This window comes from Agaricus bisporus (genome assembly GCF_000300575.1).
Source record: "Agaricus bisporus var. bisporus H97 unplaced genomic scaffold AGABI2scaffold_6, whole genome shotgun sequence".
Classification (NCBI taxonomy): Eukaryota; Fungi; Basidiomycota; class Agaricomycetes; order Agaricales; family Agaricaceae; genus Agaricus; species Agaricus bisporus.
The window spans coordinates 1,420,234-1,443,926 of record NW_006267369.1 but is presented as its reverse complement, the minus strand read 5'-3'; the positions used below and the strand labels follow the sequence as shown (position 1 = coordinate 1,443,926).

General features: G+C 47.2%; 10 protein-coding genes across 10 annotated transcripts; 5 read left to right on the top strand and 5 right to left on the bottom strand.

Annotated features, from left to right (window-relative positions):
- Nucleotides 1-23: 23 nt before the first annotated feature.
- AGABI2DRAFT_223152 (hypothetical protein) lies at nt 24-1,515 on the top strand. The gene is made up of 10 exons (XM_006461945.1): nt 24-163; nt 212-444; nt 497-559; nt 609-650; nt 701-717; nt 767-856; nt 906-982; nt 1,034-1,064; nt 1,116-1,406; nt 1,458-1,515. Exons 1-9 carry the CDS (start codon nt 56-58, stop codon nt 1,136-1,138), a joined length of 684 nt encoding a protein of 227 aa, XP_006462008.1. The 5' UTR covers nt 24-55; the 3' UTR covers nt 1,139-1,406; nt 1,458-1,515.
- Nucleotides 1,516-2,105: 590 nt separating this feature from the next.
- On the top strand, nt 2,106-4,310 carry AGABI2DRAFT_206147 (hypothetical protein). The gene is made up of 5 exons (XM_006461944.1): nt 2,106-2,131; nt 2,375-2,830; nt 2,886-3,181; nt 3,239-3,529; nt 3,584-4,310. Exons 1-5 carry the CDS (start codon nt 2,113-2,115, stop codon nt 4,196-4,198), a joined length of 1,677 nt encoding a protein of 558 aa, XP_006462007.1. The 5' UTR covers nt 2,106-2,112; the 3' UTR covers nt 4,199-4,310.
- Nucleotides 4,311-4,712: 402 nt separating this feature from the next.
- Nucleotides 4,713-7,166, top strand: AGABI2DRAFT_193347 (hypothetical protein). The gene is made up of 14 exons (XM_006461943.1): nt 4,713-4,846; nt 4,913-5,026; nt 5,086-5,177; nt 5,232-5,250; nt 5,306-5,379; nt 5,431-5,725; nt 5,781-5,832; nt 5,886-6,016; nt 6,066-6,170; nt 6,228-6,313; nt 6,370-6,412; nt 6,466-6,620; nt 6,677-6,744; nt 6,801-7,166. The coding sequence occupies exons 1-14, from the start codon at nt 4,726-4,728 to the stop codon at nt 7,162-7,164; spliced, it is 1,719 nt and encodes a 572-aa protein (XP_006462006.1). The 5' UTR covers nt 4,713-4,725; the 3' UTR covers nt 7,165-7,166.
- A 158-nt stretch (nt 7,167-7,324) lies between these two features.
- Nucleotides 7,325-7,875, bottom strand: AGABI2DRAFT_206142 (hypothetical protein). The gene is made up of 4 exons (XM_006461942.1): nt 7,793-7,875; nt 7,714-7,742; nt 7,548-7,659; nt 7,325-7,480 (listed from the first exon to the last, which is right to left on the bottom strand). Exons 1-4 carry the CDS (start codon nt 7,865-7,867, stop codon nt 7,433-7,435), a joined length of 264 nt encoding a protein of 87 aa, XP_006462005.1. The 5' UTR covers nt 7,868-7,875; the 3' UTR covers nt 7,325-7,432.
- A 90-nt stretch (nt 7,876-7,965) lies between these two features.
- On the top strand, nt 7,966-9,348 carry AGABI2DRAFT_70613 (hypothetical protein; the record flags this gene model as incomplete). The annotated part of the gene is made up of 6 exons (XM_006461941.1): nt 7,966-8,110; nt 8,162-8,327; nt 8,365-8,502; nt 8,570-8,888; nt 8,945-9,047; nt 9,098-9,348. 6 exons carry the CDS (start codon nt 7,966-7,968, stop codon nt 9,346-9,348), a joined length of 1,122 nt encoding a protein of 373 aa, XP_006462004.1.
- Nucleotides 9,349-11,377: 2,029 nt separating this feature from the next.
- Nucleotides 11,378-12,619, bottom strand: AGABI2DRAFT_186088 (hypothetical protein). Its single transcript, XM_006461940.1, has 2 exons — nt 12,404-12,619; nt 11,378-12,350 (listed from the first exon to the last, which is right to left on the bottom strand). Exons 1-2 carry the CDS (start codon nt 12,613-12,615, stop codon nt 11,660-11,662), a joined length of 903 nt encoding a protein of 300 aa, XP_006462003.1. The 5' UTR covers nt 12,616-12,619; the 3' UTR covers nt 11,378-11,659.
- A 3,417-nt stretch (nt 12,620-16,036) lies between these two features.
- On the bottom strand, nt 16,037-17,508 carry AGABI2DRAFT_151612 (hypothetical protein; the record flags this gene model as incomplete). The annotated part of the gene is made up of 3 exons (XM_006461939.1): nt 16,037-16,401; nt 16,459-17,188; nt 17,245-17,508. 3 exons carry the CDS (start codon nt 17,506-17,508, stop codon nt 16,037-16,039), a joined length of 1,359 nt encoding a protein of 452 aa, XP_006462002.1.
- Nucleotides 17,507-17,927, bottom strand: AGABI2DRAFT_223133 (hypothetical protein; the record flags this gene model as incomplete). Its single annotated transcript, XM_006461938.1, has 3 exons — nt 17,507-17,536; nt 17,620-17,766; nt 17,815-17,927. Coding segments are annotated over 3 exons (289 nt in total), but the record flags the coding sequence as incomplete, so codon positions are not given.
- A 36-nt stretch (nt 17,928-17,963) lies between these two features.
- Nucleotides 17,964-20,367, top strand: AGABI2DRAFT_206133 (hypothetical protein; the record flags this gene model as incomplete). Its single annotated transcript, XM_006461937.1, has 4 exons — nt 17,964-18,251; nt 18,307-18,699; nt 18,752-20,246; nt 20,300-20,367. The coding sequence occupies 4 exons, from the start codon at nt 17,964-17,966 to the stop codon at nt 20,365-20,367; spliced, it is 2,244 nt and encodes a 747-aa protein (XP_006462000.1).
- A 117-nt stretch (nt 20,368-20,484) lies between these two features.
- Nucleotides 20,485-23,614, bottom strand: AGABI2DRAFT_71173 (hypothetical protein; the record flags this gene model as incomplete). The annotated part of the gene is made up of 19 exons (XM_006461936.1): nt 20,485-20,609; nt 20,662-20,686; nt 20,750-20,833; nt 20,880-21,008; nt 21,059-21,125; nt 21,172-21,265; nt 21,312-21,349; nt 21,406-21,648; nt 21,704-21,881; nt 21,936-22,087; nt 22,137-22,486; nt 22,537-22,654; nt 22,710-22,798; nt 22,848-23,043; nt 23,092-23,176; nt 23,230-23,261; nt 23,315-23,400; nt 23,450-23,480; nt 23,589-23,614. The coding sequence occupies 19 exons, from the start codon at nt 23,612-23,614 to the stop codon at nt 20,485-20,487; spliced, it is 2,148 nt and encodes a 715-aa protein (XP_006461999.1).
- Between the last annotated feature and the right edge of the window lie 79 nt (nt 23,615-23,693).

Here is a 23,693-nt window from a genome sequence, read left to right as displayed (position 1 = left end):
TTGTATGTCTTTTTCCCTCACTTGTCAGTGTCATCTCACGTCCCAGATTGCCGCAATGGCCGTCGTTATTTTTGGCTTTTGGAACGTGCCTATCGCCCGCACCCTCATCAACCCTTTGAAGCTCTTTGCCGTGGGCTGGCACGAGCTCTGCCATATCATCGTCGTCCGTCTTCTCCTTATCTTTCTCCTCTATTCTCCTCACGCCCTCCAGGCCATTTTGACAGGCGGACGAATATTAAAAATTACCATTGATCCACATGTTGGTGGTGCGACCATTGTCGAGGGTGGTATTCCAACCCTCATCCTCTCCGCCGGCTATATCGGTTCCACCCTCTTTGGTGGCGTCTTTCTGCTTGCCGGCTGGAACACCCTCGTGGCCAAGATCCTGAGTTTTGTTCTCGGTATCGGGCTTCTCATGCCTCTATCCCTCGTTCGCGATAAACTGTAAGTGCGTGTCTCCTCCCCGCAGTCTACCTATTTTTCTTATCCCCTTCAGGACAATCTTCCTTACATTCGTCTATGAAGGTCTGTTGATCGGCTTCTGGTTCATCGACCACGCGTATGTATCATTCTGCATCCATCATGATTTTGTATTTACCAAACTAAAGGCAAGCTCTGCGCTGGTACTGTTTATTAATCGGAGTCATAAAGTGCGTCACCGCTGTTTTATCTTGATGCCCTTAGTCTTAATAGCGACCAGTATGCTTTTTGCCATCTGTCAGTCATATTCTATTCCCCACAAAACCCAAAAACTCACCTTCTACAGGGGACGTGACTGATGACCGCTTCTTCCACAAAACTAATGATTCGGATGCCGCACAATTCTCCATCTTATACCCCAAAATTCCATCCCATGGTACGCCAAGCTGCACTATCACATTGTAGCCAACCCTAATTGCGTCTAGTTTGGGCCATATTCTGGATTTTATTTCAATTCGGCGCGCTCGCTGGGTTCGCCTTGTTGGGCATCTTTGCTTTCAAGGTCGGTTTCTACTATTGATGTGCGGAAAACCCCTGAAACATGCCTATCTAGTTGAATAGGGAAGAAATGAATGCACAAGCTGGTTTGTCCTTTATTTATTTCCGTTACTTGCCAATTTACCTATTCAATATAGCAAAGTTCCTTCCCACTCGATGAACACTCATGTATCTTGTACTCACCATCTGTATGATTAAAATGTACGACCAAGTCGACCGCTTATAGACTATGTGAAGTACTTTGTGTATACTTATTATTATGAATACATACTACATACGTCTACGAAAGATATCAAGGGAATTTGATCAAATAATAAGTATGCGGCTGGAATAGAGATTATCGTCGAGATGCTCGCCGTATCACAGTTGCCAGAAGGATGCCGCCTAGTGCTGCTGCACCGCCCGCAAGCGCCATGCCGATATAGCCCTCTGTCAATGTCGTTAACACGATGTTGAAAACAAAGTTTGACGTAGCACACCTTTTGTCACTGCCTGGTCGATCAAATGTGATAGTGACTGCGCCTGCATATTCGAGGGTTCCTTTTCGAGTAACAGTGCTGCCGACATGCCGCTTCAGCTATTGAGAGTATACAGGAAACCACGGAACCCCTACCATTGAAACGGTTGGCTTCTTCATATTTGCCCAACTTGTAATATCCGAGGGCGAGGTAATAGAGACATTCTCGCCGACGTGTTGGTTCCGCTCTGAAGATCTCTTGAGAGAACTATGATGTCAGAGGACAGGATACAGGCAATTGAGCAGGGACAAGACGCCTGCCTTGCAGTAGCTCGATGCCCTCGGCCTGTTCGCTGGATTTAGGACTCTTCACAAGGCCCCAGGCATAGTTGAACTTGGTCTGAATGGTAACATGGGCCTGTGCATGTTCCTTCTGGTATTGTACGCGCAGTACCTAAAAGTAAAAAGGTAAGGAAGGAAAATTCTAGAACACGCAGAGGGAAACCTTTGACCTCTAATTCGTCATACGAAAGGGACATCTGGGCGTCTGCGGCATAGGGAAGTTCTGTAGGCATGATGAAGGAAGAAGGGTGAGGAAGAGAGAGAGAGAGCGGAGTTTGAAACAGAGGGAAGACTTGTTTGCAGCTGTCATAAAGTCAACTTACCTTCTATCATCCATGGGCGGAGACGACTACGGTAAGCACTCCTTCCTCTCTTCCTCTCTCTCCTCCCGGCTCGCTCATGGGTCCTATGCGGATCACAGAGAGGCCATGCACTATCTTTCCCCTTCATTTCTAGCTAGCAGCTCGCATGCATTGCACATGGAAATATATATAAAAACAACCTCCCCCCCCCTCCCGCGCTGGTTTTGACCCCACACTAGTGCTCGTCCATTCACTCACGCCTTTTTGTTTCTTCTTTTTCTCTCCCTCTTTATAGCAGAACGCGGCTTTCGTGAAGAGAGGCATCGTCCATCCGGACGTGGTGGTGGTGACAGAGAACGTGACGGCCATAGAGACAGAGATGGCCACCGCGAACGATACGGCAGAAGAGATGATGAACGACGTGACAGAGAACGCTATGGTCGCGGCGGCAGAGACGATGATTTTGGTGGTGGACGGCATGGCGCCCGCTATGACGATGACCGTCGTCACCGCAGAGAAGACAGAGAAGGCGGTGGTGGTGGTGGTGGTCGCGGACGGGATGATCGAGGGGAACGCCGCGGTAATCGTGGACGAGGTGGAGGAGGAGGAGGAGGGCGTGAAAGTCAAGAAAGACGATCTCCCACACCAGAGAATTGTCCTTCGCTCTCTCAGCGTAAGCGAAAGGCGTCTGGGTGGGACGTTCATGCTCCCGGGTATGAACAGTACTCTGCAATGCAAGCAAAGCAAACAGGTGTGTAGTCTTTATTTTCTACACCACCTCACCACTCAAGTATTCATACTTTCAGGTCTTTTTAACCTTCCCGGAGCTAACCGCACACAAATACCGCCAATTCTTAGCATTCCAGGATTACCTCCTCCTATGCCCGTTCAAAGTTTCGGTATGGGCATAGGTGGGAACCCAAATTTGTCGCGTCAATCTCGCCGACTTTATATTGGTAGCATCACGCAGGAAGTTAATGAACAAAATCTCGCAGATTTCTTCAACGCCAAAATGGCTGAGATGAATATTGGCACCGGTATTACCGGTAATCCAGTCCTAGCCGTGCAGTGTAATTACGAAAAAAATTATGCCTTTGTTGAGGTGAGTCGAATGCTTTAGCATCTTCGATGCGTATGGTTTGTTGACTTTTGAGTGTAGTTTCGTAGCGCTGAAGATGCTACTGCCGCAATGGCCTTCGATGGTATTATCTTTATTAACGGTCCTCTCAAAATTCGCAGGCCCAAGGACTACGGTGGTGACACTATAGTCTCCCCCGGTGTCCATGTACCAGGCGTTGTATCGACCAACGTGCCAGATTCTATCAACAAAGTTTTCGTTGGTGGCCTTCCTACGTATCTCAATGAAGAACAGGTCATGGAATTACTGAAAAGTTTTGGCGAACTCAAAGCATTCAACCTTGTCCGGGAGAACGGTACAGGTACCTCGAAGGTGTGATTGTTTCTCTCGATTTTTCGTTCTTGAGCGCTCAACCGGTGTACTTAGGGCTTTGCATTTTTTGAGTACGTCGATCAGGCGGTGACTGACGTTGCCATCCAGAGTCTCAACGGCATGGAACTTGGTGATCGATATCTTGTTGTCCAACGTGCTTCTGTTGGGGCGAAGCCCGGAACACCTGGCATGATACCTAACTTGCCGTATGATCAGTTCCCCGAAATACCTCGGCCTATCATGCCAGCTGGAAAGGATCAGACTTCCTCTGAATCTCGCATCCTACTCATGCTTAACATGGTGACGCCAGAAGACTTGCACGAGGATGATGAATACGGCGATCTGTACGACGATGTGAAAGCGGAATGCTCTAAATACGGAGAGCTTGAAGACCTCCGTATTCCGCGCCCGGTCAAGAAGGATAAAACGAGCAGCATGTCAGCTCAAGATGCACAACGCATTGACGAGGCTGCTGGTGTTGGCCGTGTTTATGTGAAATACACGAATTCCAAGTCTGCATCTGCCGCTCTCAATGCGCTTGCTGGAAGGTCTTTTGCTGGGCGGTCCATTATCGCAACACTTTTGTCGGACGACAGTCAAACGACGCCTCCGCTTAATCTTATCTTTGCTCCTCAACCCGAGGCTCCTCCCCCTTTGCCTACTTCATAGCTTTGTATCTTTAAGAACTCGTTTCTGTGGGCGTAAAAATTGTTGTTTGTGTATCTTTGGAAATATATTGCTGAAACGATCGCCGGTGAAATCCGAGTTCTCATTTTTGGGTCTTTTTGTGCCCTTTTGGGTATTTAGTGGTGGTGCGTCGATTTGCCCTTGAATTGGCATAAATGGCCCTGGAAAATCATGTCGTCTTTACATTTATTTCCATGCACTGTAATTCGGATATGGCGCCGGAACGCACGGTTCAACTTCGCCTGTGGTTCCGGGACCTTTTCCTTCTAAATGATGAATGATTCAATATTTAAATCATAGCCACATGTGGAAAACTGCCTCACAGATGTTTATCACATGCCAAGAGCGAAGGAGAACATACTACATCACCACTTGCATCTCTCTATTGTAACGATCTAACAACAAAAGGTCACCTGGCCCTCCTCCTAAGTTGTAGTGAGTTTGTGGCACAGCCCCCACGCTCAGATAAAACTGGACTTTCATCCTTACACCCATCTCTCTAACTACTTATGTGGCCCTTTGGATCCTCGTATCTTACTGTTGTTTCGCAGAAACGCGACCAACGTGTTCGTGCTTTAGAAAGTGCGCCACAAGTGACGAATGAACTTCGTCTCTTTCTTCACGCGACAGGTCAGTAGCGAATTCATTTATGCTCACCGGTTGGCGGGATTGTTGAACTTGTAATTGCGTTTTTAGCAACTGAGATAGTTTCTCGTATTAAAAAGGGCGAATGGACTGCCTCGCAGGTTCTCGAGGCGTATATTGCACAGGCGAAGGTGGCACACGACCAGACCAATTGTTTGACTGAAGGCATGCGCGTCTGTTTAATCTCTTGAATGGCAAATATTGATCAGACGTGAATGAAATAGTTATGTTTGATGTGGCGAGAGAGCGCGCAAGGACACTTGATACTGAATTCGCGGCTACGGGGAATCTCAAGGGTCCACTTCACGGAATACCTGTATGACGTTCTACTCTTTTTCTTTATACCACCTAACCTCGTGCACGTTGTTAGATGAGCTTGAAAGACCAATGTGAGCGACTAATCATTGAAATTACTCTCAGTCTTGACTTACGGATGACGAATAGATGATTTCACCGGATTTGATTCCTCCACGGGATTCACTCGCTGGACGATGGACCCCGCAAAGACCAATGCTGATGTTAGTGTGTCCGACTACACTTATCTTTAGACATGGCTAATGAGCCAATAGGTAGTCGACACTCTCCTCAATGCTGGAGCGTTACCCTTTGTCAAGACGAACGTACCACAAACCATGTTCGCGTTCGAATGCTCAAACCCCCTTTGGGGTCGCTCGACCAACCCGTACAATAACAAATATACATGTGGCGGAAGTTCAGGTGGGGAAGGTGCTATCATCGCTATGGATGGTTCTGCACTCGGGATCGGTACGGATGTTGGTGGCAGTTTGCGTATACCAGCCGCGTATTGCGGTTTGTATACTTTGAAACCGGGCACCCAAAGGATTTCGCCAGGGGGTGCCAAAAGTGTGTTCCTTTTTTTTTCACGCAGAATGATCTCTTATATTGTGTCTGCTTTTAGGCCCAAATCCTGGTTTCGAAAGCGTCAAAAGCTGCCCAGGTCCCATGGCACGGTAAGTAATCCTCAATTCTGATATTGAGTTATGGCATATATCATATCTTCTAGATCGGTCCAAGACCTTGAACTTGTTTCACGTGCGATTTTTGGCGTTCAAGGGAGGAAACATGATGTAGCACCCATTCCCTTTCGTGAGGTGACTTTGCCGAAAAAGCTCAGATTTGGCTACTATACTTCAGGTATGGGGCAAGGTTTTGATTTGGTGTAGAACTAACAGGTGTCCCGAAGATGATTGCGTGAAAACTTCCCCTGCGTGTAGGCGGGCTGTGCTAGAATCTATTGAAGCGTTGCGAAGGCAAGGACATGAATGTATTGAAATCGAGATTCCGAGTGGTATGATTAATCCTTTGCCCACTTTCTACGGGCACTCAATTACAGTCGACTTTCTAGTCCTAGAATCTTTTCGTATCTTTGCAGGACTTACCTCGGCCGACGCCTACCGCACGATTCTCAGCCATCTCGGTCCTGACCCTATGGTATGTCAAATTCTTAGTACGCAACCCCGAGTCGAAGATAACCTCAGCAATTATAGGAACCAGCACTCCGTCTCGTCAAAATCACGCCTAATTTACCTGGTACGTCTGAAACTGGTGTTCAATAATTGCTTTGTTAAGAAGCTTCGTGGTAGGTTTCATTCGAGGACTCGCGGCCTGGTTTATAGAGCATGTCATTGGGGACCCCATTTTCGCAAGTGCAGTGAGGTCTGTGTATCCAAAGCGGGCTGACGAAATCTATGCGTTGAATATTCGCAAAGATGACTTCACTCGCACGTTTTATAAAGATGTATGTTTTCATATTTGCAATTATATGGAACGGGTAATTAAATTCAACGCCTACAGGTCTGGGAGAAGTATAACATTGACGGTATTCTTGCACCTGTACAAGCAATTCCACAGCTACCCCACGGGTACGTGCGGTATCGTCACCTTCCATCTTGCGGTTGAACTGATTGCAGACCTGTAGAGGGTGCAATAATTTCATTGCCATAGCAGTGGCCACTATATATTATAATCTTATCGACCATCCAGTCGGTGTCCTTCCTGTAGGCCGTGTCGATGCCAAGAAAGACCAACTGACTGAAGAGTGGTGGAATGAGCCGGGACACGGATCAAAGGTATTAGAAGGTGGACTTTTCAAGGGTGAGGGAGCTTTGTACAACCCGGAAGAGATTGAGGGTATGCCCCTCTCAGTCCAAGTTGTTGGGCAACGCTGGGAAGAGGAGAAGGTCCTGGCTATGATGAAGACTCTGGATGAAGCTCTTGGCGCTGATCGTGGATTTGGGCCCGGTGCCTTGTCTAACGATGACGAAAAGAGAGCCTTAAACTAAAATAATGATAAAGAATGAGCAATTATGAGTATGGATTATTTCTTGGGAACATTCAACACGATTGAACCAATTCAACTTAAGTAGTAGGAACACCCGCAAATGAATTGACCATGAATTCTCGATTTTCCCATGAAAATACTGAAAGCAACACCCTGGTCTCTGTCCTTGATACGGTTAATTATTAAATCATTTCACATTAGTGTTCGTTCCACTCTGTTGTTACTAACTCGAGCATCTGCAAGAGCGAACATCATGAAATCACCATATTTCAACTGGTTGGCCGACCAGCACGACGATCTTCTCTTCTCTGCTGAAGCTGCGGTCAATAGTCATTTTATGTCAGTCATAGGCTGATACCGAAAGTGCTAATCTGTTGTACTCACCCATGCCTTCTTGCAATCCCTATACGCCTGAAAGTAATCCAAACAGGAGTCTCTGTTATAGTTATTCTTGTTGAGACAGTCCATGGAGGCCTTTGATGCTTCATGACAAGGACTTGATTCTCAGTCAGCTTCTGTAACGCTCTTCAACGCCGGGTGAAGGACCCACTCGATGAACTTGGACACTACATGTTTGCCCTAACGGTCGCGTCGGACAGAAGCTGAGAATATGGTAAGTAGGCGCGTACTGAGGATTGTTCGCGGTGGGGCTTGCTGTTTTCTTCTGGTGAAGGCAGCTCGTTCTTGTTGGACGGGGAAGACATGAAACGAATGAATGTTTTTTCTCACGGCATCTAAAGTGCTAATAATGATAACTTAGCTGTGTCCGCAGCTACCAGCTTTCTCCCCCGGACCACCAGACATGAGTTTAGACCAGAATCTTTTCACCCTCCATCTCACACCGCACAAGCAGTATCCGAACGTCATTGATCTTGTCGACTCCTCCGGAAATATTCACTATCGTAAGCAAAGAACAGCGAGTTCAGAGTATAAGATTGAAATATATGGTATGGTTCGCGAAGCATACTGTCCTAGGAGAGTATCTTAAAAACATATAGATCCCCTATCCGAATCTCTCCTAATCACTGCGACAAGTCCATCCGTTTCGAGCAAGACGAAGATCCTTGAGCTTAAAAACCCCACTCATACACTCGAGCTCAGATATACAGGTACAATATCATTCCGATGGGGTTTCAAATGGGAAGAGTGCGGGTCTAATCTTAGGTTGATCTACTGAGCCACTCACGCTCATCCTCGCCAGGCATGAATTCGAATGGAAGCGCGAAGAGTGCTTCATGCTGCGGAAACCAGACCCTCCTGTGCTCGTTGCTGTATCAAAGGAAGCCAATAGTCGACTCAAGAATACCACTGTCCAGATTTTGGATTATAATCTAAATAGGTATGTTCTATTCTACAGATACCTGTTAGAGCGGAACGAAGACCTTTCCCCTTCTACTATACTTCAGGTTTGATGTTGATGACCGAAAAGGACTTGAACTGGTTATCCTAACCGCACTTCTTACCTTCTCGGACGCGAACGAGCAATCCGCTATGCCACCGCCCCCTCCATCCAGTAATTCGAGGGCTGTGTCGTCGCCCAGCAACGTCAAGCCTCCAGCTACAGTTTTAGAGGCCCGTCCTCTGCCACCTCCTAAACCTGCTCCCAAGACGGGCATGGATAGGATTGCTGAGCTACAGGCTATCAGGGGCGAATACAACGAGGTGACCGTTGAGGATGAAGGATCTGTTGAGCATTATGCGCAATATTGTTCCAACTTGTTGAGCGTATGTATGTCCTATCATCGTGCGGCACTTCTCCTGAGTGAATATCATCTTCTTAGGATGACGCCATGCTTTTTATCACAGTCAAGTCTGCTGAAAACGTTTATGTTTCCAAGGTTCTGCAGGTGGTAGAAGAAGCGAAGCGAATACGCCACAAGGCAGGTAAGTACGGTGTACCTTCGATGATATGCTTTCGTGAAAAGGACTCCCAGGACTATCTGAAGAAGAAGAGTTACATCAATACGTCCTTTACGACACTCGACCGACGAAAAAGGGTCCTCGTCGAATTAAACTGGATGATGATGATAAGCATAAGCAGGCATACGTACCGCCCAACAGCCTAACCATCCATCTCAGCAAGATACCAATGCCTGAGCTCCAACCAAAAGTTCAACCTGGAGACAAAGGCAAGAAGGACGGCAGGACCGGTAAATACCTCTATGGTTTCTCTCGGTGTTACTAACTTCCAATTAAAAGTCTTGCCGCGCGTGCCATCGCCATTACCCCAGCGATCTCATTCACCCAGTCCATCAAGTAAGCCGCCGATTTTTTTTTCTCCTCAGCAAACCCTCATCGTCCTCATCGGGCCTCACGCTATTCTCTCCCTTCGCAATCTCTAGCTCCTACTTTTAGCCGTGGAGGTGTCTTGAACAAACCATCTTTTCCCGAGTCACCGCTATCTCCTGTGTCAGCTCAGCACCAACAATCACTGCCTCGGAATACCGGTCAAATACAGAGCAACCATACCAAGACGAAGACGAAATCCAGTGTATTTGATAAACTCCGATAATCGGACACATATGTGTATCCCTTTTTGCATACTTACAATACTACGATGGTGACTTCCCAACAATATGATTTGATGCAATATAACTGTCATCCGTTATCAGTAACCACCAAACCCATATATTTCCATGGTCAACAAAGTTGTGATTGGCCTGGCGGTTCCAATTAACTGAAAATGAACGATCCAAGGCAAGCGGCTCTGCTAAGTAAGAGCCGATATACCTGCGTGGGCCGCCGCGGCCTCCTCTGTCGGTCGGCGTAGGATGTCGCCGATGCATGGAATTTTCTTGCTGCAACCTATCCATCATTTCTATCCTTAGGTCTATCATCATCAAGAGCGTCGAGGAACACGCCGGCGCGATTTTACCAAAGTAACCGCGACATCAAGTATGTCTCTTGATGAACGTTCGAATGTCGATCGAGTGCCTCAGAATAGCGACTGAGGCAGTATCGCAGAATCAAAATCCCGAATTGACTACGAACTGATAATCTAACGATGGGCGCCAAGCTCAAAGCCAACACATTGTTTGGTAACTTCAAAGTTGGAGACCCCGAATTCGACAAAGATTATCTGCTGATTTGTATAGCCTACGGGAACGAGGTCTATTCACACCTGATTTAGGATTGTGAAGGCTTCGCATGGAACTGTTTACACTTCGGGTTGCTAAATTTGAGACCGAGGCATGAAATTCAACTTTCGGTCCGAAGAGTCAAGAATAAGCATGTACCTCCTTAACGTTTTCTGGTTAAGCGCTGATCGTAATGACCGAGGAGACGATGGCCGCGGTATCATTGTAAATTACCCCAGGTCCTATATCTTACCTCTATGCACACTCTCTCAAAGTTTCACGCTCAAGTGGTATTCGAGAAGTACTTTATATTAGGATCGAAAGAAAGAAAACACAGACCCCACAAGTTGTGTGTGATGTCAACTGCCAGTCTATCTGTCTATCATCTTTCCATCACGTCAACGAGTGCGTCGGGATCTTTGACACTCTCCAAATAACCTTTCTTTCTCCAAACCACTACACTTGTCCGCCAACATCGGTTTACACAAAAAATTCGACCGGCAGTTTCTTTCCGAGAAAAGCGCCCTCCGTATTTTCGGACTCAAATCATATGATGATGAGTACATTTGTATAGGTGTTCACGTAATGTCAATTCCGGCGCCCAAGAAACACGAGTGCAACACGTTTGAAACTTGGAAACGAGGGATACAAATTTTTTCTGAAGTACAGCATGGCCGAATAGACCGCTAGAGAGAGCGCCCCCATTTTTACAAATTTACTCATGTCAGGTGTGAAAAGGAAGACAACTGTTTTTTTTTTTAATTGTGACATGTAGTTGCAACAAATTCTCGACTTCTTGAAAGTGTGATAGCGCTGATGCTGATGCTGATGTTTCGGGTGAAATCTTCCGAGTCGGTTCAATTGAACGTCTTTCGGTGAGAAATTTGGCCCTTTAACGAATTGAACATGCATACATTTCGCTTTGAATTTTGCAGCTGCCCTCAGTCCAGATAGTCTCTCACTATCATAAAAATCATTATCAACCCTTTCCTAAGCGACATCAGTGTAAGGGTCGGAGGACAATGACTCGCGGAATGCCAAACTTGACATGGTCAATATTAAGTATACAATAGCATAGGCGAGGTCTCCATGGCAACACTGGAATGACACGATGCTGACACGAGGCCGCCGGTAATCCGCAACAAGTTATCATTAAATTATTATTATTCAGCCGAGCCAGAGCACGCCACATTTTATTAGCTTACTGCTTGCGACGATTTAAAACTAGACGTACATATCTTCAGGGGGTAGTTCATAGATGTAGATGCAAGGTAGAGTACATAATGCACGAAAATTAAACGAGAGAAGTGGGGAGAACAAAAATTATAATAATATATGCGTAGAATGTCAATGCCGCACAACGAATTCGAGGAGTGAGGATAATGCAGATGATAAAAAAAAAGTCCAAAGCGAAACAAATTAAGAGACGTTGGCAAACTCAATAAAACTCCTCCAATTCCAGTTGGTGCTTGCAGTGTCGTCATCATTTTCATTACAAAAATCGATGAAGCTCTTGAGAGGGAACCATTCAAGAGCCTTTTCCGACTTGTGCTGAGTCCTACGCCGGGAAACTTTGCGTCCTCCATGTTTGCTGTGTTTGCTGCGTACCGCACCGGATAACTGTGAGGAGCGGGGAGGTAGAACAGGAAGAACGATGTCCTCTGGTTCATATGAAGGATCGAAGCTGTCCATGGCATCGTCTTCGGGGTCCGACAAGGGAAGAATATCGGATTCATCATCATCCTCGTCGTCACTCATGCTCATGAAGTTTTTGAGCTGTCGGGAGGGACGAGGGAGTGATGGAACTTGAGGCCCCTGACGGCCTTCAAGTAGGGCTAGGGCAGCGGCTCGGTTGCGGAGGCGAGTACGAGTAGAAGCGATAGACGGTTGTCTTGTGGCAATATGACGAGTGGATGGCCGCTTTAGTGACGATGTAGACTTGCGAGGGGAGAGATCCAGCTCGAGAGAGGGTAGAGGGGGGAGAGATGGAAGGCGAGGAGCCGAGGCAATCCGAGTAGATTTGCATGGAGGCGGGGGCAGAGTGGTAGAAGGGACTGGCTTGGGAGAGGGCATGGACCGGAGAGAGTCGCGGGAAGACGACTTTGAGATGCTGTGGCGTCGTCTCAGGCCGGGCCGTCAACATAGAAACAAAGAGAAACTCACTGGAATTTATGGCGGGGAAGAGTGCGCCTGACACTGTAGGAGCACATCGAGAGAGACTCCGCGAGGTCGAGCGAGAGAAAGGAGCGATAGTGCTCGTCATCGCTGAAGACGACGTCGAGGTAGATAGCAGACTGGTCGTCGTGTGAGGAAAGAGACTCTGAGAAGAGGCCCGAGGTGAAGAAAGGCGAGTACGGCGAGTGGGCGCGAAACATGGCAGCACCGACAAAAACCAGTCCAGCACCCGTCTATATATCTGCGCCAAAGGACCCCGATCACCCCAGATCTCGATCTGAAACCTGCTGCTTGGCACGACCTGCTCGGATTCCACTCTAAGCATCGCTCCTGTGTCTCCTTGGAAATTCACGTTCCCCGGTTGTCCAATTTGATACGAGTTAGTGCCCGCCTGTTCTAGTACCATTGACCAAGGGTATCAGGGTACAGATTCCAAATTGAACCCAATGGAGCACTACTACGGAGTACATATCCACTACGGATAAAGAAATTGGCTCCGATCGAATGTCAAATTGGTTGTTAGTTCGAAGACATTTGTCTCGGAGAGGTTCCTGGAAAGGCCTGAATAACATATTGCATACTACGGTGATGAGGGAAACCCTCACAATTCTGAGAATTGCAATCTGTAGTTTTCCTTTCTAACCATGCGGTTTGCGGCATCAAATCGTGGTGTTGTGGCTTACAAGGCCAAACTTATCTAACAGCTCTCTCACCTGACACAAGTACGGGTTCCCACCCAACCTGAAGCCGCTTAACCCAACTTGAAACGTGTCATTCATTACACTTTTCATTCAACCCGTGGCGCCCACAGTCCAACTAGGATTTGTTTTCGATGCGCTCAAAGCGGAGCTTTTGCGATCGCTACAGGGGTACAGTAACGAAAAGCCTGAATCATTGCCAAATCATTCATTTTATATCGTTAAGCGGCGCCGTGGTGATCATCGCGTAAATACGCCATTACTAATTTATCATTGCGACCCCAACCACTGATCATCACCACCTCGTTCGTGGCCGTTATCCAATAGGCTTCTTTTCTTTAATCCAAAGCAGCCTAGTGATGTAAGTTATGACGAAAACCGTACATTGAAGTATATTCTCTGACACCGTGTATGTTTCCGGAACATGCGAACTTTTTAAAGGCTCAAGCGCTCATATATGCATACCTTGGGGGTGTACAAAAGCGAACCTTCAGTGAAATTTCCATCTTTAGACTTCGGCCACCCGGTCCGTATACATTTCCTGAGCATGGATCTTTTTTTTTCCGAACATGCGGGGGGTCAAAACTGGCTCAGATGTGCAATTGTCCAATTGGGATCTAGGGACGCTCCTCGGTTGGACATCAGGAACAAATTTATCGTGTTTCAGCCTCAACGTCAATCAGCTTTCATACTAAGTGGATAACCGGCTCATAACCGGCGAGTATGCACCAATAAAGTCAAAGCGACGACTCTCGCCATTTTAACCCAAGATGGCGACTTCTCAAAACTCCACGCCCTGGTAGACCCTTGCAGTACATGTCATTAGTACGGCTTCTATGGAGACTCAGTCGGTCTATTGTCTTCATTGTAAGCTGAATATGGTGTCAGACCCCGAAACCAAAACTCAAATGGAGTAAATATATGTTGCAACGTCCCTAACACACGCCTCATTTCGGGCGTCAATCATTGAATATGTTTGAGTGGAGGCAGAAAGCCTTCTGAACCGTATTCTTTTTGACATTTGGCATAACCTACATGCATTATCACCATACTCAAATATAGCAAGCTCAAGACTTAAAGCTTGTGTCAAAGCTTTGAAGGTCCCTCCACCAGTTTGTTATCACTTTGGACAATGACAGGTAACGCATTCTCTCCTACGCCACAATTCTACTTATGGAAAGTTGTTCCGTGTAGGTCCCTTACAGGCCTACTACATTCTTACGTACATACCTATACATCAGTTGCTTACCCGTGGTTTTCAACAGGGGCGGGGGGGGGGGGTGCTGGTGACCCAACCCTGTACAAACACAACTTCCTCCTTTGTTCACTCGATATAAGGACTTGGCCATGAATACCGATTCCGATCCCTCACTTACAGTTTTTTTTTTCTCTCTCAGGCTAGATTTCAATTTTCATGCGGATTTATTAGGCAACACTCGAACACATTCCGCAGTATATGACTAAATGTGTTTACTACTCCAAATGATCGGCTCCCATAGCGAAGCTTGCACCTGATTGGTGCAGAGCTCGTAAGCGGGAGGATGCAATGGAAGAATGTAGGAGAGGAAAGAGAGAAGCAGCGGGATGCTTGATGGAGAAGAGGGATACCGATTTCTACGGCGGACCTGACTCAAAGCGTCAACCTGGTGTCAATTGGATCTTCAAGCCAGGGATAACGACTCAGTTATATATTTCCTTACGGGCTAATAGGCGCGCTTGTCCAAGAAGAGTTAAAGATGCTCGTACTGAAAGAGGATGGCAATTCAATCAAAAATTTACACCATAGTTCCGATCCCCGCTGGGGAGCAATGAATTATGTGATCAGTGGGTATCGGTTGCGACCCTCTTTGGCCAACGATATTAGGAACCCGATGTGCGACGGTCTCGCATGTCAGTGGGATACTAGTCAGTGGAGTCCAGCAAACAATCGTTGATCATAAGAATGTAGTGTTCGAGACTGTGATTTCACGCGGGCAGGGATTCCCTGTTTTTCAGTGAAAATCGGAATGTGCTATACATGCACAATTTTCCAAGGGGAGTTCGCATCTTCTGAACGACGATGGTAATCAGATGGTAATTCAACTCAAAGTTAACGCCTCTTAACCCGGCAACTTTAGTAATGACCGAGTCACATTGGGAACCTCACCGAACCCGAATGCGTTAAGCGATGACGCTGTTTGAATTCTCAATTCTCAATTCTCAATTTTTTCAATCGACGACTGAATTGACTGCCGAGATGATGCGATCAAATCTCAATAATATGACATACCAAATTAGGCCATAAACCCATATGAGTATGTGTGAAGAGCTGCTATCCATTTTACTTTAGGAGATAATTTCTCACGTGTTTAGTAACCGGGTAACAGAAATGGCCCAATCGTTACGTGAGAGGTAAAGCCGGACGGGTTAGTCTGGCAGCTAGAAGGATGGCAAGCAATGTTTTTTTTGGGTTTGCAAACGTGCGTGAAATGTCCAAGCTGTCCCACGTCGCAGGACATGTAATAACACCGACGTTCAGGGACTTGATGCTTAGTCGAGTGGAGTCCTAAAAAATTATCTGATATAGTTGCAGAGGCATCCACATTCTAGGTGGCCTTCGAAAGGTCGTTGAAGGGCTCTGAAAAGATCTGCTGGAGGACTTTGAATTAGACATATTTCCGGACCGTCCCAGTGAATGATTTCGAATGAGTTCCTTGATAGGATTGTCGAATTTGAATATGGCCCTCAACAATAGAATTTCCCCACAATCGTGTATGACGAGATGGACAGGAACAGATAGGACTTCCAATGATTATTCCACGCCACAAATTTGGCCTGGGACTCGGGGGCGGACCCCTCACAACTTGCACCTATCAAGTACGATCGACGCCTACGTTATCATACCCTCTCCGCTGTAGCTCCTGTAATCAACATACCCGAGCAATTATACTTTCCGGTACTCTGAGATTTTCTTCGTCAAAGCGTGTGCGCCAGCTCCCAGGATACCACCCATCCCCCCTCCAATGGTCCGTGCAAGTCGAGCAACACTTTCCACAGTCTGAAGTCCGTTCGACATTACATCCCAACCAGCTGCCATGCCAGATCTTTGACTATCAGCACCCGCCGTCATCATTATCGCGGCTTTCAAAGAATCTAGCTCATTCACGATCTCTAGTCCAGTTGACCGAGCCCATACTACAGGTTCAAACTCGGTGGTGTACAACTTGTGTAACTTGTCCACTGCTGCGAGAATCGTATGGTTGACAAGATATCGTTCCCGCGCATATGGTTGCAAGGCTGTGTGAGAACCTGAAGGTAGAACATTTAGCAGATGCATCTAGTCGAATTTTTAGGAGTGTCACCCACCAACATCACTCCCTGAGAGGACTGCATTTTCAATACAGTTTGCAAGGCACTCAACGTCGCCAAGGCCCAAGTTGAGACCCTGTCCTGCAAGAGGGTGCGTTGTATGGGCTGCATCGCCTACCAAGACCGTCCTGGCGCCAGGGCCCTCGCCAAGATAAGATTCCGTATGATTGAAACGGATGGGGAAGGACGCGATTGATCCTGTTTGAATAGACGTTACCAACGGCGGTAAAAGGTGTGAATCGGTGGGAGGAATTTTAGCAGCAGAATCCGAGCGCATGGCAGAGGAAGTGGACAGAGCTGAGTGATGGTCAATGCCATGACTTTTTTCTCGCCAGAGGATCTCCTCCTGTACTTGTTGAGCTGTAAGCGGGGTGCCTGCTGCTTGGGCTTCGGATATGCGATTGTACAAGTATTGAAGAGACAGTTGAGGTAAGCGGAAGGCCGCGTTGATCATACATGCTAGCACGGATGAATCGCTGGCCTGCAAAACCCGTGCAATGTGCGGTCTAGTGGACCATACAAGGGAAGAGACAGTTCGGGATAATGGGAGAAAAGCAATGGGACCAGTGGGAAGGAAGCGCTGATAGGCGGTAGTGTTGGGACCCTCGTAAGCCGTCCTGGGTTGGTGCACGAGCGTGGCCACAATACCTTGCGTATCATAAGACCAGCCAAAAGAGGGTATTTGTGCATAAGTTCGAACAGGTGAATTGAAACCATCTGCCCCGACCTAGTGCATCAAATTTGAGGACATCATCACTGGCAAAAGGAAGTAAAGCTAGTTACCAATAGTCTAGTTCTCAGACGTCGGCCGTTATCGAGTTCGACGACTGGCCAGGCTCCATGCCCTTCGGCTTCGCGCGAGATAGAGGTGACCTTGGTTTTATGGATGAGATCGAGACTGGGGATTTCGTCGAGAGATTGAAGTAGGCCTCGTTGGAGATTGAGATTTTCTGTAAGGCGCGACATACCCTCGAGTTGCGACGTTGATCTCATTTCTGCAGCGTTGAAATTTATACGGGCATCGGAAATGCCATCCCAAACTTCCATCTGCTCGATTGGGCAGGTTCGCTCGTGTTGGACAAACTTCCAGGCTCCTTTGTCTATAAGGATGCTATATGATTCTCATGGGTCCAAGTAGGACTGAAGAACGGTACCGACTTTGCAAAAAGGTACAGGAAGCATTGGTGAGAGAGCTGACGCGGTTGGAATACTGGTCGGGGGCCGAATGCCAGTTGCGGACTTTATCCAGGTCACCGGCTTCGACCAATGCGACACGCAATTTCTGCCTCACCACAGGGGAAGAGCCTAGGAGCTGGTCAGCGCTCGAGAAAGTGACTTTGGATCAAGACGGACTGAGTGCAGATGCGAGCGCGAGGCCAACTGGACCGCCGCCGACGATGAGGACATCGCAGCTCTCTGTCGCGTACTTTCGTATGTGGGCAGAGGCAGCGACGGAGACGCGAGAGAGAAGGAGCATGGATGGCACGTGACACCAGCCGCTCATGTCGTCTGCCGTGTCCCCAGCCCAGGCCATTGGCGAGTACCTCCAGGCTCCAGACGACCTCGTCAAAATCTCCGCCTTTAGAAAAAAATTTGAAAAAGAAAAGGCCTCCATCGATGCCCGCCTCAAGAACGGCGTCAAGGAACAGCTCCAGGCCACCCGCGAGGGCCTTCGGAAGCTCCTAGGCACTCGTGACAATGTCCAGGTCGTCAAAGACGAAATGCTTGCCATCGAAAAGGCCTGCGATGACCCCCACATTCGTGTTCCAACATTCGACCAGATTGGCCGGGTCAGTATCGACTGCATCCTCACACCCCATACCCAACTCATCAGAGTAATTCCAGGTATCCGTCGTCCATCGAAATTTCGAAGCAACTGAGGAGATGGTCAACAACCTTCTCGAAATGGCCTCCAAGTTGGACAACATTGAACGCATGTTAGCCTCAGACAGCAGAGACATCACCGGCCCTGCCCCTAATCTGCTCGTCATTCACTATCAACTCAAGCAGCTCGAAACCTTCCGCAACCAGACCATGCATCAAGCTAAAAAGGCAAAGCAAAGCTCTAAGGACACTCTTGAAAAGTGGTTCGAACGTCTCAATTCAGTCATTACCGCCTTTGATGAATACATCCTTGAACTTGCCGCCAATGTCCTCAATCTAGTCCGAGCAGGTCATTCAGATGTTGTGGTCCGGCTTGTAAAAATTGCCGAGGCCGAAGGTCGAGAGGATGAAAAGGTGCAGACCACTCATATATGGTGCATGTTTTGGTCCTCAACTCTTGTCACAGGCAGTTGCCCTGCGGTTTGTGAAGAAAGCTGCAAAGCTGGATGCCGCCCTCAAATTCAAGTCTCTTCTAGCTAGTGCTCGAGTCCTCAAACATTATCGCTCCAAAATCGTAAAGCGCATCGGAGAGTCTATCCACACAAAGTTCCAGGAAGCATATCAACGTCATGAACCAGATCCCGTTGGCTTTTTGAGTGACATCACTTGGATGTATCAAGATCTCATCCGCATTGAAAAAGACGTTGTCCCCTGCTTCCCTTCCGACTACGACATCTACTCTCACTACGTACGAGAATACCACAAAGCTCTCAATACCGTTGTCAAGCGCATCGCAACCGTCAAAAACGATGCCAGTTTATTACTCACTCTCTTCGACTGGTTGAAAGAGCATAAAGACAATATGAAGGATCTCAATATCCCTGCAGAGCTTCTCGATCCACCACTCTTGGATGGCAAAGAACAAAATCTTATCGAGGACTATCTTCATATCATCGTTCAGAAGCTTGACGAGTGGTCGAACAACCTTATGAAGTCAGAAATCGCTGAATTTACAAAACGTGAGAACCCACCGGAAGTCAACTCTGATGGTCTCTATGAGACACAGGGTGCGGTCATTCTCTTTCAAATGGTTAACCAGCAGATGGATCTTGCGGCGGAGAGTGGTCAAGGTACCATACTTGCGCGTGTTGTCGGGGAAACGAACAGGGTCATGCGTGGCCTCCAGGATAGGTGGGTTAAAGTTATCGAAGCAGAGTTCAAGAAACAGAGCGAGAAACCTGACGAGGTTGCCGGCGGCTTGGTCGAATACTGCATCGCGCTTGCCAACGACCAAATTAAATCTGCAGACTATGCAGAAGCCCTTCTAGCTCGACTCGAATCCCTTGTGCACGAGAAATACCGAGTGCCTATCAACGAACGACTAAATGATGCCATTGACGGGTACCTTGACGTGGCCAAGAAATGCACACAAACCCTGATAGACATCATCTTCAATGACCTTAAACCCGCCACCAAATCTCTTTTCCTTCAACCTTGGTATGACGGGGCGATGCAGCAAATCGTTGAAACAATACGAGATTATATGGGAGACTATCAGACATACCTGAATCCATCACTTCTCGAACTCCTCGTCGAAGATCTACTCGACACCCTTCTCATCACCTACCTCAATGGTCTCGCTAACGCGCCAAAACTCAAGATGCCTGTAGCGGCTCAACGCGTCCGAGACGACTTGACGGAAATTCGTTCTTTCTTCGTGACGCTCAGACCGGCAAAAGAGATAGACGATACCATGGAAGTGTTGGAAATGATTCTCGCGTTGCTTGAGGCCAGCAAGGATATTGTGTTTTTGTCGTATTGGTCTTTTGCTAGAGTGCATGGGCCGAATCTTGGGTTTGTAGAGGGTCTGATGAAATCTCGTGGTGACTTTGACCGTGCGGCTGTGAGCGACGTAATGGAGAGTATTAAGAGGAAGGTTAGAGATGAGAATATTCAGGACCGTGAGTAATCCCCTCTTTGAACCGTTCGGGTATCCTAATTTCCGCATCTGCAGCACCGGAACCTACTATAATGAAGAAAGTTGCTGTACAGAACGCCTTTTCTCGTTTCTTACGGACTTAATCGGACTTTTTGTATCTATCTATCTCGCCACGCCGCAATTCCTTACGTTGTATGTATTTTGTAACAGTATCAGATTTCACATTTTGTTATTTATCATTCTTCACCAATTACCCTGTATCACTCAGTCTTTTTCCTGTCAACGGTCTTCTGGGACCTATCCGGCAATGCAGCCGCTACTTCATCAATCTTCCTAAACTGCCAAGGGAAGCGAGATGGATATAAGAAAGGACGCAGATCGAATCCTGATGAACTTGGTAAGCGGTCAAACTTTTCGTCACCTTACCCTTGACTCACGATTATCATCAGGGCTATATGATTCCTATTTTTCACAATGAATATGTTAGCCAACCACAGCGAGAAAGGCGATAGCAAATTGACGAACCGCATGATAAGCCGGCGTCAAAGTTGTCATCTTGTGCCTGTTCCTCGCATGCTCAAAGAAGAATAATTTTACTTTTTCTGCAATCTGCACCGCGTCACCCTGGGATCTGCCTATTTGGAGATATACATACCTGGACAGGCGACAATACCGAACCCCATTCAAGCACTAATTTTGTGAACATGCTGTACGGACCACATTTCTCAACTTTACGCAGGCGGCCGAAAACCGAAAGTTCGTCATAAGTCATACCCATGTCGGCCTAAAGGTGAAATTTTAGAAGCCTCTGAGTAACATGTGATGTTCACCCACCTCGTCACTTTGGACATATGTTTCAGTTATGGGTTCCAGCTCAGCTGTCGGCACTGCATTAAGGAAGCTACTATGGCTTAATTTCAACCGCCTTTAAGAAAACTTGTACAGACCTTTCCAAGATGGGCATGTTGAAGGCATTTACCCCATATGCGATAAACTTCTTCAGATCAGTCTTACTGATACCGCCAATTGGGTTGATGTCCGCTGACGAACATTTCAGCAGGCTTTAAATATGTAACAATCGACTTACCTGACGAGCAATCGTATTTAGTGAGGTATCCTCGTAAGCTGCAGCTTCGATCAGTATTTGATTGAGGGGATTTAGTAAACATGGTAAACTTCACCTCTCATCAACGTTGGCGCTACCGAGCACAAGAAGTCCGCCGTTCTTTCCTCGCACCCAAGGTAAAAGTTGCGCAAACATGTACGAAATGACCATGCGTAGGCGAGCTTGAATATTCTGAAGTGCCAGATTCTCTGCACCGCTGCCTCCTTGAACACGAAACTGAGGGCGATTGCCGGTCACAATAGCAAAGAGATTGCGAACGGCGGAGACAACTGTGTCCATATTCAGATCGACATGATAACTAAAGCGCCACGCTTAGGGAACACGTCCTTAACGAGGAGGGAGGATTCCCTCACCTTCCGATCGCTTGTGCGAGATCTTTGGCTCTCTGACGAGTTTCAAGACTTGAATTTTCTGTACCCATGTAACAGCTATGGAATATGCGACCAGCAAATTCCACAGGGTCCGAAGGAATATAGGAGGAGTCTTCCGGTTCACCAGTCATTCTTCTCGCATCAGCGATAACCGACTTGTCTGAAACGCTCTCGTAAGGTGATTTTTGTTAAATGCTGCGTAAATCCCACTCACCGCCACGGTTAGATGCCTCCGCGACGAGGCGGCACATAGAATGTACAATCACTGCTGTTGCACAGCTGTCTATACCCCCACTGAGAGGAAGAAAGTAGCCTTGGGTTCGAGAACGCCTTAGATAGTCCCATAGCCAACAGGCTGGTCCCAGCCTTGAGACAACTATCAGGCATAAAACGGAAATTCAATAAAGAAACGCACGCAATTTCTTCTTCTGGGCGATGGTAGCGCACTTCAAAATCTTTTCTCTCGACTAACGCTAATGTATCGTCCCCAGGTATTTCGAACTTGCCACTACTAAGGGCAAATGATGTCTCAATCCGATGGTATCTCTCGGCCCCAGCAGCTTGCATACTTCTACTTGCCTTTGACCTGTGCGCCCGGACGTCTTCAATGTCAATCGTAGCGGATACGACTTCTACATCATTCAGAGAGAATTGTGATCCCTGCGCAACGATACGACCGTTAACTGCGATCATGGCACACCCATCGTAGTAGAGCCGGTCCCCATCGCACCCTTGTTGATTCGCGTACAAATAAACACCGCCGAGCTGGCCATATAGTTAACGGTCAGTGGAATTATGAGATGGAAATGTTTTACTTTAAGCGTGGCTTCCTTGATCAATTCCACCCGAGTATATAGCTTTCGAAGTTCATGATGACTTCCGCTCGAGTTTGTGAATATTTCAACTCCATCCAGACCCATTAGAATATGGGGGCTAATGGAATTGTCAGACCAGAAGAGCATTGTTGAGCAAGAAACGAAATACACACCTTGCAGGCGTGAATAATTCCTCGCATAGTTCCACTCCAATGCATGTGTCTGAAGTGCTTATGACTGCATCGCCAAACGGAACTTTGACCTGACAAAGATGTGAGAACTTCTAGACGAAATTGAGACCAAGGTCGTACCTGTTTAGTAACAGCTTGAATAATCCTCGGAAGATAGTGATCCTCCCACTGCCGGGGTTTCATCCAAGGTGTAAAATACCTCATTTCCCGATAGTTACCATCGTTCGCTAACCACATTTTTGGTCTAATTAAGAGAATCTTCCGATCATGTATGATGATGCGGCAATTGTATATCACATTCTTATGGACAACAGGCCTAATTCGTGTAAGGATAGTCACAGCTGGACAGACAGATTTTACTTACATGCCAATATCGCAAACAATGCCGACAGCCTCTTCAGACGAAAGGAGTTTCGCGAGCACTTCCCACGAATGGAGGACCGTATCCCCTAACGATATCATGAATTGTCATTATAATATCGATCGGGGTGGTAGATGATACCTTCGAGGAAGTGGTCTAGACAACCGTATCCCCTACGCTCAAGTTTATCGGATAGCTGCGGCGGACAATCACCATGATTACTTACGGAATCTCCAACTCTGGCCCTACCCTCAGCCTGGCACCTCGATTCTTCGCGATCACTATGCTTGCCAGTATACGTTCAAAGTTGCCCTGGGAATATTTGAAAATGGATGTGTATTCAGGAGTTGAGTTTGAGTACCTGGAAGTCTAATGCCCATTGATTGAGCGAACTTCACGTAGCGTCAACGTCGCTGGGGTTGTGCACTCTGTTGTTAACGTACCAACTATTGGGGTACGAATCAGCATATAACCAACGATAACTCGAGCTAAGACCTCACGTTGCTACAGTAATGAGGTGACCCATCGTAGAATTGAATCGACGTTCGACCCAAACTAATCTCGGTTGAAGGGGTACCCAGTAAGGATGCTTAATCGAAGAAGCG